Source organism: Canis aureus, chromosome 5 (genome assembly GCF_053574225.1).
Source record: "Canis aureus isolate CA01 chromosome 5, VMU_Caureus_v.1.0, whole genome shotgun sequence".
Classification (NCBI taxonomy): domain Eukaryota; kingdom Metazoa; phylum Chordata; class Mammalia; order Carnivora; family Canidae; genus Canis; species Canis aureus.
This window is the reverse complement of record NC_135615.1, coordinates 8,383,346-8,398,004: the sequence shown is the minus strand read 5'-3', so window position 1 is coordinate 8,398,004 and position 14,659 is coordinate 8,383,346. Positions and strand designations below refer to the sequence as shown.

The 14,659-nt window shown below is 42.6% G+C and overlaps 1 protein-coding gene across 13 annotated transcripts in view; it reads left to right on the top strand.

Annotated features, from left to right (window-relative positions):
- KIAA1217 (KIAA1217 ortholog) overlaps window positions 1–14,659 on the top strand; it is a 433,991-nt gene that overhangs the window by 274,445 nt on the left and 144,887 nt on the right. For 2 of the 13 annotated variants that reach the window (XM_077896782.1, XM_077896785.1), the window contains exon 3: window positions 10,543–10,623. The exons of the other annotated variants lie outside the window; for them this stretch is intronic. In XM_077896782.1, the coding sequence (XP_077752908.1) occupies window positions 10,543–10,623 (81 nt within the window). The remainder of the gene's footprint in view (window positions 1–10,542; window positions 10,624–14,659) is intronic. 13 annotated transcript variants of the gene reach the window in all.

The window sequence follows — 14,659 nt, the reverse complement described above, 5'->3', positions numbered from 1 at the left end:
CCACAGCAGCCTCCTCCTGGCTCTTCCAGATGGAAGAGGAGAGAGATGTTCCGCTCTCGTGTGCTTGGACCAACAGGGAGTGCTCATCTCAATGATGTGATTTTCTCTTTGCTCCCTATTGGAGGGTCTCTCCTTCCTCTCACTCCACCTCACAACTGCTGAACCAGACATCCTTCAGAGAAGAGAAAAGAAAGCCACTTAATGCCATGGGGTTGACATTTCAGTACTACACCTGCCCGCTGCTTTGAAGGACAGGAGATGGGACAGCCTAGGTGGACAGTCCAGATGGAAATGCCTGTGAAATCATAATGTCATCCCAGTCCCCATTTGGAGCTCGCTTAGGGTGAAACACCACCTTTACGATGGCACTGAATTTTTTGCCTGTGAGTTAACTATGTCTGTTTTCCTTTCTCTGTCAGCCCACTCTTCACTGGGTTTGTTCCATCATAGATTTCCAGCTTATTTCTGTGAAGTTTTAATGGGAAGAGTGTCAGAGAGGTTCTGCGGTAACTTTATTTGGCACTTCTCCTGGAAGGGCAGTTGATAATCTGAACTGTTTTTTGAGAGCCTTTTAATAGCATCAGCCAGTGCCCCGCTGATCATTTTTGAACTGTGATTTGCACCGCAGGTCCAGAAATTCTATACTGATGATGGTGAACAGGAGCTATGCAACTTATAATTTTGCTGTGGGGCTCATTTCTCTCTCTTGATCTCGCTCCTCCAGTTTTTCACTGTAGGGCCAGAGGCTGTTGGTGTATTTGGAGACTGTTTTCAACTTTTTGCTCCTGCTATTTTCAGACAATTAGCAAAGTCTGCTTAGAGTTGAATTGTTACGTGTGCACGTTCTATTTTAATTCATTGTAATAATCAGGGATGCATATTACACTTCTTCAAGAACTCCTAAAATCCAATCTTTTGTTTCAAAAGATTGAAATCTTTACTTGTTTTATGAACAAAAAATTTAACTGGATGTTAAAAATGACAACAAACATTCATTCATCCAACTGGAAGAATGTATGAACTCTCGTAGCTTCGAAACCATGCTAGAGAGCTCTAGCTGGGTTGTTTTCTTTCTGCTCCACCAGATTATTTTCCTTAATTGCAATGTTAAAAATACTAATTTGTAATTATGGCCCGGGTTACATTGTATTAATTATAATTATAATGTTTTACTGCACAAACTAGCAACTGATGATGGCCCTTGTCTGTTTAAATAATATCAATCCATCTTTGAATTTGAGAAATGGCACCATTTACTTATTTAATTGACGTTAGCAGTGAAATGACACTGTCAAGAATAGTATTTGTGTAAGAAGGCATTTTTCCCAATAAAGCTTATAGCTTTCACAATAATTTTCTCTTTTTTTAGGAGCCCCGCGGCCCTCACAATAATTTTCAACCCCAAAAGTATATTTGGCTGTTTCTGGCGACTGATAGGCCAGAAATGAGGGAAATGAGGCCAGGTTCCAGCCCTGAGCTCCTGGGTGATATGGGCTGAAGAGGGCTGGCCGGTTGGCTGAGCCCCGTCCCAGGAGCTCAGCACATATGTGGCAGCAGAGAATCGGAGATCAGAATAGCAGCTCGCCTTGGGGTCAGGGAGGTTGCAGCCTCACAACAGATGGGCCTTAGGGTTTCAGGACAGCAAGTGTCAGGGCCCAGGCCCCCAGCTGTGGATAGGAAGCTAACATCCACCACCATAATCTTTGTTTGCTCATGAGTTGAGGCTGCATGTTGAAAGGCCTTCCATCCCAGCAGCTAAGTGGCCTAGAGTGAAACAGAACCAGACCCCCTTCTTCAGCAGCAGAACATTCTAAGAATTCTTGTCTGTGTGTGCCTGCTGCCTGCCTCCAACTCCTTGTTAAGAAAAACACTACTCTATTATTATTATTATTATTATTATTATTATAGCTTATTATTATTATTATTATTATTATTATTATTATTATTATTAAAGCCTCACACTCAACAGTGACTTTTGTCCAATTTACTTCCCCTTGTACTTCTTGGTGATGTTGTGAAGCAGGCAGGATGGTTGTTGCTGTTTTGCAGAGAGGGAAAGTGAATGTTAGTGGTTTAACGGGCCCAATACAAAGCCCAAGGTCAGCTCAAGTAATTTATTCAAAGTCGAGCGGTGATGGAGCACTGAACCTAGGCCTGTAGCCAGGTTCTCCCCACCGGCGCTTGGAGCTCTGGCCTACGCACTCGGCGTTCCTCAGTCATGACTGTGAGTAGAGTGCTCTGCTGTGGAGCATATGTTAGGAGACAGTATGCCTCAGCAACCCAAAGCTGAGGTCAGCCATAGAGCTCGAATCCAACTCTTCATTTTACACATAAGGAAACTGAGGACCAGACAGATGCCTGAGTTATGTTGAGTGCCTGGAGAAGCTTATAGAACCGAGACTCCAACTCTGCCCAGTGCTTTCTGGACCACTGAGCCTCATGTCTCCCTTACAGAATGGCGTGAGCTGTTATTCTGCAAATGCCCCATGTATATCACCTCCAACCATTTTGGAAATTTCTGGAGTAGAGGTATGCAAAGGCCAGTGCTCCTGCACTGTAGGTAGGGGAAGACAAGATGCTCAGAGGCATCTTTTAGCTGGTCTGGGTGGTGTAAGTCACCTTGCTTCAGAGACAAATTGGTCCGGATTGAAGGGATTCTAGTTTCTGTGGCTCTTTTCTCTGGAGAAGAACAAATCAAAAGTGCAGTGCATTCCCAACTTGTTTCAGTAAAAGATCCCATTTTTTACCCTACCTTCCTACTTATTAAAATTCAGTTATCCCCTCTTTCTTCCCTATTAAATTTGTACCTTTGGTTGCATTTCAAGTGCAAAGAGGCTGCTTCTAAAGCAAGGCCTGGTCAGATCATGGCCCAATGGAGGCACTGCCATCCCAGCAGGAAGCATCACTCCCTTGCAGCAACAGCTCTCCAGGCAAGGATGGAGTGTTTTACAGAGTTTTGGAATAATGAAGGAGAAATAGAAACCTGGGGTTCAGAGGCCCTTTTTAGGGGTTTTAACTATTTTTGCTTCCCTTGAGTTTTAACGTTCCAGAGGAGGAAAGTTTTGGTGGAAATTGAAGGGAAAGAAAACTCTGCCAAACAGAAATTCCATATCAGATGGAGATTCTCCTCCTTCCAAGAAGGTGTGAGAGTAGCCAAGAAGCATTAAAGCATGCAGGAAGTCAGGGTGATGAGTTGGAATGCTCTTGAGGGAGCGTGAGCCATGGCTAGGGACAGTCCTGCAGGTTGGCTGGGGAGGATGATGTGAGCATTAGTGAGTTTCTGGGCCGGTTCCTGGCACCTGAACTCCTTGCATCTGAAGTAGTTTAGGGACAGGAGATAAGCCCTTAAATCAAGCTGTCTGCCAAAGCCAAGGCTCCCAGAGCACCAGTGCCTCCCTCCTTCCAGATTTTCTGTTCATTCTGGAAGTGAAGTCTGAGCACTGGAGAGATCCCTGCCCTTCCTAGTGCTTACTTGGGGAGTAAGAGGGCACAGACAAGAAACAAGCAAGTAAGTGAAATATCTGATGTGCCAGGTAGCATTAAGTGCTATGGAAGAAAAATCGGCGGAATTCTCAAGGAACCGGTCATCCCGATGTCCATAGATGACATTTGGTGGTGGCAGTTCCAAGATACCTGCCATCTTTATGGGGGCTGACCTGGCGTAACTCTTCCCAGACATTTCATATAACACTATGTGGGGCACTTCACTTCCTTTTCCTTCTTTGTTAAGCAGGAATGTGGAGGAAAGACCTCTTAGGAAAGCCCTCTGAGATCTACAAGGGTCATCTCCGTCATCTCGGTCATCTTGTAACTAGGGAGCTGGTGCATTTGTTTATCCTAATGCCACCTTCCGTTTGCATGAGACCTAACCTTTTCAGATCTCTCAGAGATGTGGCATCATTTAGTCTCATATTCTGTGAGTTAAGAAGGGTGGAGTTTGAAACACCAGAATTGAAGAAGAATGACTAAGGTTAATACTACAGTATTTCCCAGCTGCTGCCCCACAGGCTGCCCCAGTCGGAACACTGGCCACAAACGGGTGTGGCTAGAGCGTGAACTGGCTGGGCGTCTGCCCGGAGTGGGGCAGGTTTCCTGGCATACTTTGCGATCTGTTTTTGGAGGCCATGGCAAGGTCATAGAAATAACTGTGTAACCGTGCAAACTCACTACTTTGAAAGCCAACAGTCCACTCTATGCATAAGTTGACAAATTTAGTTGTTTTTTATTTTTCAAACATCAGACTCCCTACCTCCATCGGGGTCCAGAGGGGTTTAGACACTTCCCTTGACGGCAGACTAGCACAGGAGGTGTGGCCATCCTAATATTTCTCAGGCTCTTATTAATAAGCCAGGTATTGCGTTTTTGTTTGCTAGGCACAGATTTGCATGTTTTCAGAAGTAATCTCATTTCATATAACGAAACTGTAACATAAATATTATCTAACTACTTTAAGGATGAGGAACTGCACGACACATAACCGAGGCAGCGTTTCCAAGGTGAGGTGCACAAGACGTTTTGAGAGTTGAGCTTGAACCTGACAAGGCCAGTTCTCTCTCTCCAAAAGTGATACCCCCCAATCACTGTCCTAAATTAACTGTAGAATTACTTAGAATTCTCAGGAAATTCCAAATTCCTAGGATTTCTGCCCTGAATCTTTTTCTTTTTGAGATAGTGCAGCTTTTTTGTTTGTTTGTCTGTTTACTCTTGAGAGTCCCTCAGACTCTATCTTGTTTTAAGATTATTGTTAATCAATTATAAAACTGAACATGACTCACAAAGTCTCACAAGGCTACCTTTTATTCCATATTTAATATTTTAAATATTTTTAGGAAGGAATTATGTTACAATTGGGTCTCTCAATGGAGTTAGCAACTTTTTTTTACCCCAAATAACCTGAAATTGCTTTAGTCCCCAAGTAACTGATAGAACTGTGTGTCTTTTTTTTTTTTTTTTAAGATTTTATTTATTTGTTTACAGAGAGAGAAAGAACAAGCACAAGCAGGGGGAATGGGAGAGGGAGAAACAGACTCACCACCAAGCAGGGACCCTGGGATCATGACCTAAGCAGAAGGCAGACACTTAACCAACTGAGCCACCCAAGTGCCCCAGAATTGTGTGTCTTTAGGATAGAATTACTTCGGAGATAATTTCCCCAATGTTTGCTTTTGTTGTGTTCTTTGTTTTGTGTCACAGGAGCTACTAATTTTTATTTCTTCGATAGCAACTTATTAGACTTGGCAGAAATCAACTCCCTGCAGTCATTGGTGTTAAGGACACAAACAGTCACCCTGTTGTTGTTGTGGCTTTTTTCTTACTGGTTGCATACAGCCAAAGTGCACTGTACAAGGGACTCTGGGGCATTTTGAAGAGATGAAGATTGACTCAAAGCCATCAGTATGGAGTGTTGCCACCAAAGTTTGGGATTTCAGCTGTTTCTTTCCATCATGCTAGGGACATTTATTGTACGCTTTAGGTTCAAGGCGCCCCCTCGTGGTGCAACTGATACTTAATCAAGTGCTTGACAAGCTTACAAGTTGATAAAAAGACTGCATTTAGATATTATCTTATTGTTCTTCCCATTTTTAAGGCTATCAAGTGAATAAAATCTTGTTTTCTGATTTTGTTTTATTTTTTATTTTTTAAAGATTTTATTTATTTGATAGGGAGAGAGAGAGAGTACAAGCAGGGGAAGGGCAGAGGGAGAGGGGGAAGCAGACTCCCTTCTGACCAGGAAGCCAGACTGGAGCTGGATTCCAGGACCCTAGGATCTTGAGCTGAGCCAAAGGCAGACACTCAACCATCTGAGCCACCGAGGTGCCCCTGATTTTGTTTTAAATTCATCTGTAGCTGTTTATATCATATTCATTGCTTCATTTTTAAAAATGTATTTAAATTGAATTAATAAACATATGGGATATTATTAGTTTTGTAGGTAGAATTCAGTGATTCATCAGTTGCATATAACACCCAGTGCTCATTACATCTCAGTGTTTCATTTTGGGGGAGGAAGAAATGAATCAGAAAAGCAAGCACAAATCCCAAATCCTAGGCAACTTTGAAAAAAAAATTTTTTTAAGTACAAAAGTAATACATGTATATTCTAGAAATGCTAGAAAGAACAGATTAAGAGTGAAAAATCACAATCCCACAACCCATGGGGATTAACATTTTGGTGTATGTCCTATTTTTTTCCGGGAATACAGACTTAAGGAAATGCAAACACATGTCATTTTACCTTCGGTGATTTTCCCCACTGAATTCTATGTATGAGCTTCATTCTGTGTGGTTACAGGGTCTGCTTCTTCGTCATTGTTAGTGGTTGCTTAGTTTGGTGGATTCCATTGCGTGCACGCTTGTGGATTATTGTGGATTATTTCCTTTAAAGTCAGTTGCTTGGAATAGAATGGCTGAATCAAAAGGAAATGCAAAATTTTAAGGCATTAGATACTTATTGCCTTATTAGTGTAAGTAAAGCATCTTTGGGGGAATGCAGTTGTTTTAATAAAAGTTTCAAGTTCCTAGCATTTGCCTTGTTAGGCTGTGCCAGGAATTGTGCCTCTTGGTTTCCATGCCTCACTCCCATTTGATCCTCATAACAACTATGTGAAGTAAATACTATTATTGTCCTCACTTTCCAGATAAGGAAAGTCAGGCTTACAGAAATTAAATAGCTGCTATGTGGTTCCAAGAGCAGGAGACAGAAGGCTTTCAGAAATTGGATAAAAATAGCACTTTGCATCCCTTGAATCTTGAACTAAGTGGAAACTAATACTGATAATTCTCCATTGGTCAAATAAAGAACAAGGGTGTTGGCAATGAGAGAGGAGGAAGAGGAAATACGGGTCCATAAATTTAGAAACATGAAGAAAATTCTAAGTTAAGTCTCTGGCAATTAGATCTTCTTGTTAGGAGAAGATAACGGTGGACAGCTCAGTGATTACTGTATAATTACAAACTCTGGGGAACTCCTAATACAGACATGTTTTCACGAGATCTTGTCATTTTTTTTCATGAATGCATTTTCTTTGACCACAGTTAGTCTTCAAACTGCTTAAATTACCCCTCTGAATAGTCGAAAGTTGACTGGAAGGAAAGAGTATCAGAAAATCTTCAATTTCTGTTCAAAACCGGAACCTTTGGAGAGCTTTCCAGTTTTAGCAAATCTCCAAAGTCCCTTATAGTTTCTCTCTCATTCTTACTCCTGAGGGACCTACATTTCCTTTTTGCCACCTTTACCAACACTCTTCTTCTTTTCCCTATTATTATTATATAATTATCTTTATTCTAGAAAACTCAGAAAGAGATAGAACGAAAGGCATTCATTCAACACTTACTATTCCTCATGTGCCCTTCTCAGGCTCATCAGCACTCTCTTTTTCTGTTCTTGGGAAGAAAATCTTTGAGCCTGTTTCTTCTCCTGCTACACTAGCCTTTGGAAGAGATCTCAAGCACCCTTCTATGAAACAAGCCCCTCTGTAGTTTCGCTTGACTATTTTTCTCTTAATGATAGCCATTGGATTTACTAGGGGGCCTTTGAAATTATCAAAACGTCCTTCTGTTTAATTTTTATGGCATTATGATGATTGCCACCACAGCTTTTGCCTTGAGGTGGTGAGTCTTGCGTTTTCCCTGGTTACATTCCCTCAGTTAACATAGCCTTATGATGACCATAAACCACTGATCTCCATGATAATCCTCCAAAGTGACTCAGAGACGCTCCTACCCCATTCCCACACTGAATTTTTTGGTTTTTTAGGGACAATTTTCTATTTTATGGTCAAATCTGTAAATAAGACTTCTGAGTTCTGCACACTTGATTTATTTATTTTTTTAAAAAAGATTTTATTTATTTATTCCTGAGAGACACAGAGACACAGGCAGAGGGAGAAGCAGGCTCCCTGCAGGGACCCCAATGCGGGACTCGATCCCAGGACTCTGGGATCATGACCTGAGCCAAAGGCAGACGCTCAACCGCTGAGCCACCCAGGCGTCCCTGCACACTTGATTTAACCCAGAGTAGGTCAGTGGAGCTCCAAACATTTTGCCCAGCAGCGCTACCTGCTGAGAAGTGAGGATGTTTTCTGTGAGTTTAATTTGGTAATCCCGGGACAATGTATCTGTCTATAGAGCTATAGAGCTCAGGTTCTTGTGGCCTCAAGAGTTCTGGAGCCCCTTTTACGTGGGAGCTCTTGCATCTCATCCTCTGCTGAGAGTCCCCCATCCAGAGAGAGGTTGGGGTGTGTGCCCTGCTGGCAGCCTCTTTGTTGGGGTGCTGGTCTCCCCTACTATAGCTCTCTGTTATCCACCCCCACTGGGCAGGGCCCTCTCTCTCTTTCTCTCTCTCTGTCTGTTTCTCTCAATTTCCTGGGTTCTCTACCCTCGGCCCATTTTACTCCCCATCTCATTGTGGTGCCAGCTTCAGTTTTCTGCATGCTCTCCCCCTTTCGTGTCCACAACAGCTCTTCAAATCTATCATCCTGTTTTTATCTTGCACTTTTATTTATCATGTACCTACAGGGCTTTATTATTTGTGATCTACTTCAGGAGATTTCTTTCATAGCTGATGAAGTCTGTAAAGAATCCGAGGCCCTACAGCAACCCTCACCTTTCTGGGGAGAATATATTTACCCAGAAAAGGGCTTTTATGAGGTCATTCTAGCTAATAGCTCTTCTAATGGTGTCACTCTCCTTTTCTCTTAAAAGTCCCTTCGAGTTCTTTTCCTTTTTATACCCCACCTCTGAAAGCATTCTGGGTAGACTATTTTAGTACAGTTCTTGTTGGGAGACCTATCTTTTGGCTTTAGGATGTAGCCATCTGTACTCAAATGTTCTTTTTCTTACAGAGATTTGTGTCCGATATGTGAAACTGGGTTCTAACTAATATAAAATCATTCAGAAATAAAAGAAAAACACATATTATATATAGTATCATCTCTGTATCTATAATGGTGGTATGGATCACGGATATCATATAATGCAATTATGGCGAGACTTAGAGGCCTCCTATATGTTGGTCATTTGTATGGATATATCTGTGTGCACCTGCAGTCATGGATGCATCAAGCCAGGACATCTCACTGGCCGATTTCCCCCTTTTTTTCTTTCCTTTTTTTTTCTTACAGATTTTATTTATTTATTCATGAGACACAGAGAGAGAGGCAGAGACACAGGCAGAGGGAGAAGCAGGCTCCCTGCAGGTGCCTTTTTCTTTTTTCTTTTTAACTGTGGTAGAATATTTGTGACATAAAGTTTACCGTCTTAAACATTTTCTAAGTGTACAGTTCAGCAGTGTAATTACACTTACAGTGTTGTACAACCAATCCCCAGCACGCTTTTCCTTTTACAAAATTGAAACTCTGCTCACATTTATCAACACCTTCCCATCCCCTTCTCCTGCCAGCCCCTCCCTGGTGCCCATCATTTGACTTTGTGTCTTGAATTGACTACTCTGGGCACCTCATATAAATGGACTCTTACAGTGGGTGTATCTTTTTGTGTTGGATTATTATACTTCATGTAGCGTTCTGAAGGCTCATTCGTGTTGCAGCGTATGTCTGTATTTCTTTGCTTTTTGAGGCCAAATAATCATCTGTCATATGAATATACCATATTTTGTTTATCCATTCATCCATTGGTGGACAATTGGGTTTATCCACTCTTGGCATTGTGAATAATGCTGCTGTGAACGTGGGTGTACAGGTATATTTCTCTGAGACCCTGCCTTCAGCTCTCACTGGCTGATTTTGGATTCGAGAGTAAGTCCTTTGTTCATGAGGACTATGGAAATTTTTGTTTCTTAAAACACAAACATATTTTTCCACCATTGGTTTTTAACAAATATTTAAAAAATAAAGTTGTCAAAAATTATTCATCAGTGGCTCAACAAGAACTGAAATATTTAAATACTGGCAACAGATGCATAGTAAACTGAGGCATATACTCCAGGGTTACCCAGGCTTCAGTGATAGAATTAGTTCCCTTAGCCGTAATCCTGATCTTCTGTTTCTTTATGTATTCACCTTGGGTCTGTTTATGAGAGTCTTGTTAGCTTGAGTGGCGGAGCAGAGGCACAGAGCACTGTGCTCACAGGCCAGTCTTTGTAGAGAAGCCCAATGGCCAGTGCCAATCAAGATGGCGGGCTGGGTTCACCACCAAACTGCAGTCAGCCTAAGGAAGCTATTTCAGTGTAGTTTGGCAAGCTCTGATAGCTCTCCTGCAGCCTTGGGACAACCTCAGGACAATTGGCCAATGTGACATGTTCTCCAGTGACAAGATGAATTTAAATATCTGCCTGTGGCAAGATATTTTAGGGAAAACTCATTGTCACTCAGGGTTTGCTTTCAGCATTTCTTTCTAAACCATAAGGGTGGGACTGTCACCGCTTTCTCCTTCCTTGAGGGGAACAGGGGTTAACTGTACCTATGTTTTCATCATGAACGAATAGATGGTCGGTCCATTTTGGTCAACCTGTTCTTTGTCTCTCCATGTTTTCACCCTTTTCTTTTCTATCTTTTCTCTCTCTCTTTTTCTCCTATCATGCAGGCTTTGCAGTGCATGCTGATCTCTCTTCAGGCAGAACTTGACATTCAAAGGTACTTGATGAAAATTGAATCATCTCAGCGAGTTAGTACTCCACCTTTTCTTTTTCTGCATTGAGTTGTACCTCACCTCCTGCCTTTTTATTCTGTTGCGTGTGGCATTCTAATCAGTAGCAGCCACTAAACCGGACTGGCTGTCTTTTCCCCAGTTCCCTCCAAGCCTTGACTTAAACCCATCAAAACCAAATGCTTGCAGCGTTCTGAAATGTGTGTGTGTGTGTGCGCTAAATTGTGAGAGTTAATATTAAAGTTAATACTAATTGCATGCTTGCCCCGAAATATTTATTACTTTCCACAAAATGAGCTGTGGAATCAACAGTAATGCAGCAGTAAGGTAGGATCATGGCACATCATCTGAAGCGGGGGCTCTCCAGCAAGACCCCCTCCTCCCCAGCTTGCTCAAGGCAGCTCCTTTACGACCGGTGTTGGCTCCAGATCATTTTACTGATATGCATCTTAGTAATAAAAATGAGAGGAATGGACACACTCATACAGGACTTAATATTTGCCAGCCACTGTTCTAAGTGCTTTACAAGTATTAACTTCTCACAGCAACCCATGGGGTGGGTGTGCTGTGGTTCCCATTTTACAAATGGGGAAACTGAGGCACAAAGTAAATTGATTCACATCGTTCTTTTTTAAAGATTTTATTTATGTATTCACGAGAGACACATACAGAGAGGCAGAGACACAGACAGAGGGAGAAGGAGGCTCCCTGCAGGGAGCCCAATGCAGGACTAGATCCCAGGATCCTAGGATCATGACCTAAGCCAAAGGCAGACGCTTAACCACTGAGCTACCCAGATGCCCCTGGAGCCTGCGTTCTGTAAGAAGAATGTGATAAAAAAGAAAATGTTCTCATTCTAAATCCTGTCTTCCATCTTATCAAGCCCTGATATGCTTCCCTAGAGCAGCTCTAAAGGGAAAAAAGAACCTTTAGCCTAAAACTAGAACTTTGCACAGGTATTTGTTTATTTGAAAAGCATTCCAGGGACACTGGGAGGGCAGCTGGTGGTGGTGATGGTGTGTGTATGTGTTTGGGAATGTGATTTGGAAAGTATCAGCATATCCTACTTTTAAGAGGTCTCAGGTGGGTCTGGCCACAGCACTTGAAGGTGTGGTGGCCTCAGGCACCCCAGTGTCCCCCCACAGCTCCATCCACCTCCCTGGGGACCTCCTTTCTGCGGGAGGTGATGGAGGATCCCCTTCAGATCTCCCAGGACAGGCTTTTCTTGCTAGCGGAAAGCCTCTTTGGTTTCACAACAACGCAGTTCAGCTGTAGAGACCCCACTGCAGCCTGGGCCTGGGGATGAACTTACAAATGGCTTTGTTGGTCGGCCTTCTGGGGGGCCTGCTTCGCACTCTGTGTTGTGCTGGTTGTCTTTTACTTGCAATTTCAAAGCCGGCTAGCAGGCCCCTTGCCTTTCATCACCATAATAACAGCAGTCTGGACTTGGACACCTTTTATCCCGAAGCCTTTTAAGTGCGTTCCTGGCTCTCAGAACTGTAAAGGCATCTGCTGCTTTGCTCAGACTTCTCCTGATGAGGACGGTGGGAGCCCCAGCCTGGGAAAACTTATTTGCTTATAATACACACCTTCTTGTTGCAAAATAAAACGAGAGAGAGAGAGAGAGAGAGAGACTCAGTGATTGATTCAAGGCAGCTTGCGGGTAAAGAGATAGCTACCTTAGGTGGATCAACTAAAAATCTGAAGGCAAAACCTCAAAGTAGGAGGAGACAAACTTAGAGTATAGCTAACTGTAATTGGCTTGAATGTTAAATTTACGGTCAGCCCTTCCAATATATGCAACATTTTATATGTATTCTACATTTTTCTCCTTATGGCACAAAGTAATACTTTGTGCTCCTTCAGGAGGTGAAATGATTTTCCTTGTTTGAAATTCTAAAAGTGCCATTGTTCTGCTCATGCCTCCAGAAAAGGGACTTCCATCCACATCAAAGGCAGGGCTATGTTGTGTGTAGGCAGCGGTGTTCTTCTTCATTCAGCCTTTTTATTTCATACTGTCTCCTTCACGAGGAAAGCACGACACTAAATAAGAATTGCAGGAGTGTGTGTCTGAAAGGGGTGAGGGTCTGAGCTAATGAGATCCAGATTTGGACCTTGCTCCGGGTGTAATTTTCTATCCCCATGAAAGATTGCTGAAGGCAGAGGGAGGCGAGCTTGGCCCTATCTTCTCTCAGAAGGCTTGGTCTCATTCTGGCTTTGGAGGGAAGTCTGAGAAGAGCCAATTCAAGGTGTTGTTTCAGAAGCGAGTCTGGGTCGTATTACAGGTAGGACACCAGGCGGGCAGGTGGCGGGTGGACAGCTAATCCTGAAAGTGGAAACAGCTGCCCTGCGTGCTGACCCGGTGAGGGTCTGCAGGGTACCTGGTTCTAGCTGCTTCTCTAGGCACAGATAAACCTCTCAGAGGAAGAAAATGAGAAACAGATCATCTACATACTAGGAAGGGGTTGAAACATAGGAAATATTCAAAAGACTGTAAAAAAAAATTGCTAAAATTTCGAGTTTACCTGGACTCAGATTCTAATCAGAGCTTTAAAGTTAAGTGACAGTAATGGTATCAGAACTATAGATGTGAGAGGAGCACAAACAGAGCTACAGATGTGAGAATATTGTCTCCTTAAAAGGTAAAGTGCATCATCTGCATGTCTAGAACGTAATGGATGGCTTTTGGCTCTTCTTTCTTAGCTGCAATCTTTTATGGAAGTGGAAGTCCACGCGATTCTGGATTCCTGCAGAATTTTGCATGGCATGAGAATGAAAAATGTGTCTTCATTCCCGTGTTTTCCCCATGAATTCGTGTCCTCATTTCAGGGGCTAGCTAGAAGGATGAGTCCTTCTTCCTGGAATCTCATCATATGGAATACACATCTGAGAAGACAAGAATGGGCAGGAGTATCACCACAGACAAGAATCTTTCTGGCTTCTAAATGTTTTGTGATAGTCTTGCCTTCCTCTGATCTGCTCTTTAAAAATATCATGCTTATTCCAGTGATTGATATTTTTGTAAAAGCAGTCTATTCTCATTTTGGAGAAATAATGGGGAAAGTATGCTACTCATGCTATTACCTTATAAAGAAATCCAATGCTAATATTTGGGTATATTGCTTCCATTTCTTAAGTTATATGCAAAAAAAAATCCTTTAAAAAACCCTGATTATGACTGCATAACATTTCATGGCTTGGCTCCATGGTAATTTGTTAGTGAGCCTTCCATGTGACTCTAGGTTTATTTATTCTCTATGACAGATGTCATCTACACAAATTTGCTCCCTGGCCCACTAGTATAGGAAGTCTTACCTTGCTAATTTTTGCGAATCACATTAAATTGGCTTGGTGTCAGCAATTACTGAGAAATTTATTCTTATCACTTTGGGATCATAAATCCTAAGGAGTGCATCTAGTCCCATAAAGCTGGGTGAGGTTCCTGGGTTTCCTGGGTCTCAGTAAGTGGCCTCCAAGCAGACAGTCTGCAGGTGGGCTCATGGGGCTGTCCGCCAAGCCTCCTAAGCTTGGGCACTGGTTTCAGCCACTCTAAGCATGTCACACATCTGTCCTGTCTGGTGGGGCCACTCCTTGTAAACGGAGTCCAGGTCTCCACAATTTGGAGAACACCATGGCCATCACCACCACCAAAAACAAAACTACCATCCTCTAGCCAGCCCTGCAAAGTCATTTGCCCCCTTTTTCCTGCCCAGTTAGCAACCTTCCTCCTCACCCATTGCCAGGTGGGGGTGGTAAGACAACACTGCATTTATTTTCCAAATGTCTTTACCTCCTAAGCCTAATGTAGGGAGTGTGTCTTTCTGGTGGCCTCTGTAGCACACAGACACTATGAAAAGACCTTCCCCCTGGAAAGATTTATTTTAGGACACAAAGGCTTGGCAGTTGTTTCAGGAAATAAGGGAAAGGAGTAGATTTTCCATAATTTTTTTGTTTGTTGCTGACAGCTATGTGGACATGATAAGTTAATAATATCTTGAAAGATTCATCTGACACAAGAAAAACTTGAAAGCAAGTATCAATGTAGTGTGGTGCT